The sequence below is a fragment of the Terrapene carolina genome, unplaced genomic scaffold (assembly GCF_002925995.2).
Source record: "Terrapene carolina triunguis isolate 2854851 unplaced genomic scaffold, T_m_triunguis-2.0 Scaffold89, whole genome shotgun sequence".
In the NCBI taxonomy this organism is placed as follows: domain Eukaryota; kingdom Metazoa; phylum Chordata; order Testudines; family Emydidae; genus Terrapene; species Terrapene triunguis.
The window spans coordinates 31,819,070-31,823,827 of record NW_020664440.1 but is presented as its reverse complement, the minus strand read 5'-3'; the positions used below and the strand labels follow the sequence as shown (position 1 = coordinate 31,823,827).

The following is a 4,758-nucleotide window of genomic DNA, read 5'->3' as shown; positions in this document are numbered from 1 at the left end:
CTCCTACCCCTTGTCTCTTTAGATTTTAAGCTCTTTGGGGCAGGGATTGTCTCTATGTATCTATGCAGCACCTGGCACAATGAGGGGCTGATCTTGGTCGGACTGTGTACTGCGCTTGGTGCAACGGGGCCCTGATCTCAGTCTGTGCAGTGCCTCACATGATGGGGCCCTGATCTTGGTTAGGGTCTGTGTAGACAGGGCATCTGATACCATGGTGATGGGCCATACCTAAGAACCAGAGTGGACAAAACCATATGAGGAGCTTTCCCAGGATCCACTGCAGTGTGAATTCCCCCCCAGTTCTTGGGCTCATGGGCCCAGAGCTGCATGTGGGGTGCCAGTGGAGTGGGGGGATAAAGTGGAGCTTTGCTCTCCCCGTTCTGGTATGGGATGCCTCTGGGACTCAGGACTGGATCTCCTCAGCTGTTTACTGCTTTTAGCTGTTTTTAGCTGCTGTTAGCACTTGGGGCTGGGTGGGGAGTGTAGGGTACCAGAAGGGAGATGCAGAGGCCAGCTCTATTAGGAAGCCCAGCCGACTGAGATGAGGATATGCACAGTTCCAGGCCTTGCTGTGTTGATACAGCCATGGGCCTAGCTTTCAATCACTCTGAGCAAGAGCAGGACAGGAACCAAGATGGTGCCTGTGCCCCCCCTACAACTCGGCAACGGCGTAAACAAAGGGCGCCAAGTGTCCTGGGGAAGAGGGATGATAGATGGGCCCTGTCAGCAGGCATCAGGCGGGGCAGGTTAGACACAGAACAGGGCAGGGACTGGTGGAGGCTGGAGAGGGGAGAATCCAGCCCAAGGCTTGGACGACTCAGAGCAGCCCCCTCGAGGGCTCCCTTCAGTGCCACAGTGCCCTTTAGAGCCCTTTGCAGATACCCGTTCATTAACGACAACCCTCTGTGATCAGGGGTAGACCGGTGTTTTTATCCCTCATAGAAAGATAGCGAACACTGAGGTGCACAGAGGGCCTAAGGAAATACAGTGACCTGGGGCAAAACCCAGGTGGCCTGGTTGTCACCACTAGCCCACACTCTCCTACCACAGCCAGGGATAGAACCCAGGAGTCCTAGCTCCAGCCACCCCTGTGCTAAACCACTAGACCCCACTCCCTTGCCAGAACTGTGACAGGACTCAGGAGTTCTGACTCCCAGCCCCCCTGCTCTGACTCCTAGATCCCCTCCCATCCTTGCAGAGGAACAGGACTGTATCTCTGGGGGCAGGGGCAGAGACAGGGGTGCTGGAACAATTTGTATAGTGGGGGTGCTGCTGATGGAAACCCTGTATTTGGTGTTTTGTTATCACCACTTCAAGCCAGGGGGAGTGACAGCACTCCCAGCAGCCCTAGTTCCAGCACCACTGGGCAGACCAATGGGTTGTCAGGGTTCAGCTTTGGGCAGGAGGTCCCCATGGTCCCAAGGGCCATCATTTGGCTAGAGGAGGCTGCTTGTTACCAGATGCCAGCCTCTAATAGCATTGAGCCCAGCACAATGGGTCTCCCTCCCTAATGCCAGTGAGTACTGACGGCCCCAGCCAGGCGTGACACGGACGGGATGTGTGCGCTAGCCTAGCCTGCATTGTTCTAATGCAATTACAGCCACTGCCATAGAGACGCAGGGAGGCTGTGCTCCCAGCCCGTCCCTGGGGCCCTGCTGCAAGCCTGGAGCACCGGGGAGCGCGTGGAATGGCTGGGGAAACATGGGGCCTGTAATTGGCTTCACATCAGTGCAGTCATGGAGCCTGGATGGTTCGTTACCTTGCCTAGAAATACAGGTCGTGCCCACACTGCTTCTCCTGAAAGACTATGGCCAGTGGACGAGCTAGCCAAGAGCAGCATGGTCCAGTGGGTAAGGCACCGCATGGGGAGTCAGGACACTTGGGTTCTCTTCCTGCCTCTGCTATTGACCTGCTGTGTGATCTCGGACAAGCCTCTTCCCCTCTCAGTGCCTCTGTTTCCCCTCCCACCCATTGTCTATTTAGCTTATGAGCTCTTGGGGCAGGGACTGTGTCTCAGACCCAGCTTTGGCTAGGAGCCAGAACTCCTGAGTTTTATTTCTGGCTGTAGGAGGGTAGTTGTGTCTAGTGGTTAGAGCAGGGGACTGGGGGGCCAAGACTCCTGGGTTCTATCCCCAGCTCTGAGAGGGGAGTTGGGTCTTGTGGATTACAGCGGGTGTGGGGCTGGGAGCAGGACTCCTGGGTTCTATCCCTGGGTCTGGGAGAGGAGTGGGCTCTAGCAGCTAGAGAACAGCCCCTTTATGGCTCTGGAGTTCCAGCCCTCCTGTAGTCACTGCTCATCTCCGAATCAGCAGCTTGAGAGTTCGGACGCTCTTTGGCTCAGTCTCTCTCGCTCCTGTCCTCCAGGCTCAGTCCAGTGCTAAACCCTCTTGCCCTGGCTGATGGGGGCGGTGAGCGGGTCAGGAGTCCATGTGAGTACAGGGCCTCCCTTGTAGCTGGGAGCACAGAGCAGTCAAGGGACCTCCAATGAGCCCAGTGAGGGATTGGCTCTGTGGGCACGGCCGGGGCACCCAGAGCCTGAGGGTGAGCCCTTGGGTCCTGGGGTAGGGCTATCTACTGCCATGCCCCAAGGGCGGATATGGCCTCCTGATTCATTGGGTGCACTATACTAAACGGCCGAGAGGGCACCACCTGTCCACAGCAGCACCTAATACACTGCAACCCTAATACTAGCCAGGCGGAGTGGGGGCTGGAGAGTGAGCCCGCCCCGTACTAACCCCACAGTGGCAGCTCCTGTCCTGCAGGGCTGGGCTCTGGGCATTGCGCCTTGGCGCGTTGACTCGCAGCGCCACTCACTCAGATTTGGCCTGGCCGCCTCTCTCTATGTGGGGGAGGGGGCAGCAGGAGGCTGCCTCCATCCAGGGGAAGGATGACCAAGGAGAGACCGTTTGCCTTTGGTGGGTCCCAACGTGGTGGTGGAGTGTGGCCCTGGGGAAGGGACATGGTTGCAGTCCCCATGCCCAGGAGCACTGATAGCTCAGGCTGTGTGGGGAGTGGACAGGGTGAGACCCATTGAGGAGTGGGCTGCCCTGGGTGCCAAGGGGTTGGATTGCACTGGGAGTGTGGGGTCACCCTGCTGGAGGGAGGGGGAAGCATTTCTTGCCAGTCTGAGGCCCTGGGGGTTGATGCCAGATGCAGACTCTCCCCTGGGGTGCTGCTGAGAGTGGGGTCCCCGCTGGGAGGCTCACATTGCTGCCTCTTTGCTTTCAGGTTCTCGGGGGGAGCCTGGGCCATGCTGTAGCTCAGCAGAGGATTTGGCAGACGGAGCCCTGGCCACACAGGTGGGTACACAGCCCCTGGGGGTGGGGACTGGGATGCAAGGCCTTTCCCCTGTAGGGGGCACTGACTCCAATCCGGCCCCAGGGCAGGGGGACTGGTTGGCTGGGGGGTGGGGAACCGGCCAGAGAGGGGTCAGAGGATACTCACGGCTCTCTGGCCCCCCACAGGTGGATGCAGAGACCCTGTGGTAGGCACCATGAGCAGCACCCTATCCCCCACGGACTACGATAGCTTGGAGATCCAGCAGCAGTACAACGACATCAACAACCGGTGGGAGCTGGCCGACGAGGACTGGGACAATGAGAACAGCTCAGCCCGCCTCTTCGAGCGCTCCCGCATCAAGGCGCTGGCGGGTAAGGGGCACCGTGTGGAGTGGTGTGGGTGCATCCCCCCTGGCTTGGGCTGAGGGTTGGGTACAGGGGACAGCGCTGGCTCTGCAAGGGGATGTGTGATTCATGGGGCGGCTGTGGTAAGGAATATGGGTGCCAGATGTGGCTCCAGCAGGGAATTTGGAGTGCGGGGACAGTTTGCTCCTGTCTCTGAGATAGGTGAAAGGTCTGAATTCCAGTGGATCCAGGGAGTTGGGTCCAAACAGGGCTCTCTCATGCCCTGCTGCCCCAGGCATGCTGGGGGGCTTTGGACATCCTTGGGGCAGCTGCAGGCCAGGCGTCCAGAGGGCAGACTCCTGTCCCTGGCGTGGAGCTTTCCCCGTGGAGCTACAGGAGATGCCAGCTGGCCTGTGTGTCCATATTCCCCCTCCCCACAAAAGGCAGGGCCCACCCTGACTTGGACTGCCCTGGGGTGACCCTGCTTGGAGCAGAGAATGGGGTTCTCAGATGTCCCCTCTATTCCACCTCTCCCATTCAACCGGTCCCCAATGCTCCTGTGGAATCCATCCCCACCAAGATCACAGCCACACGCAGGGGCTCCCAGAGTGACCCTACAATTGGCCACAAGAGAGCAGCACAGGCCTGTGGAGCCAGCGGGCGTCCTGCCTAGCCCAGCCCAGCCCAGCCTCCTATGCTCAGATACCTTGTAGTGGGAGGTGGAAATCCAGGTGGGGAATTGGGGGCAGCACAGGACATGGGCATTGCAGGGGGGCAGACTGATCCTCCTGAGACTCTGAACACCAGAGCGCCAAAGCTTCTGTCTGTCCATCCATCCCATACACACCCCACTGTCTGCCCCTTCCTGCCTCCCCCTCCCTCCCACTCCTCCCCCCCCAAGCAGCACAAACAAACCAGTCTAACCGCGTTCCAGCCCGATAGCTCCCATAGCAACGCTAGCCTGGCAGCCACCTGACACCAGGGAAGGGCTGGACTAGGCTCCCCTCCCTGTCCTGGGGATCCTCCCTCCCCAGCCCAGCCCAGCCCCACTATTCTTCCCCGTCCTGGGGATCCTCCCTCCCCAGCCCAGCCCAGCCCCGCTGTCCCTCTCCATCCTGGGGATTCTCCCTCCCCA

General features: G+C 59.6%; 1 protein-coding gene across 2 annotated transcripts in view; it reads left to right on the top strand.

Annotated features, from left to right (window-relative positions):
- Positions 1 to 3,464: 3,464 nt before the first annotated feature.
- The window catches only part of SPTBN2 (spectrin beta, non-erythrocytic 2), a 41,125-nt gene continuing 39,831 nt past the window's right edge, over positions 3,465 to 4,758 (top strand). The window contains exons 1-2 of one of the 2 annotated variants that reach the window (XM_029911168.1): positions 3,465 to 3,650; positions 3,787 to 3,788. In XM_029911168.1, the coding sequence (XP_029767028.1) occupies positions 3,494 to 3,650; positions 3,787 to 3,788 (159 nt within the window). In that variant the 5' untranslated portion in view covers positions 3,465 to 3,493. The remainder of the gene's footprint in view (positions 3,651 to 3,786; positions 3,789 to 4,758) is intronic. The other variant, XM_029911167.1, reaches the window with a different exon arrangement.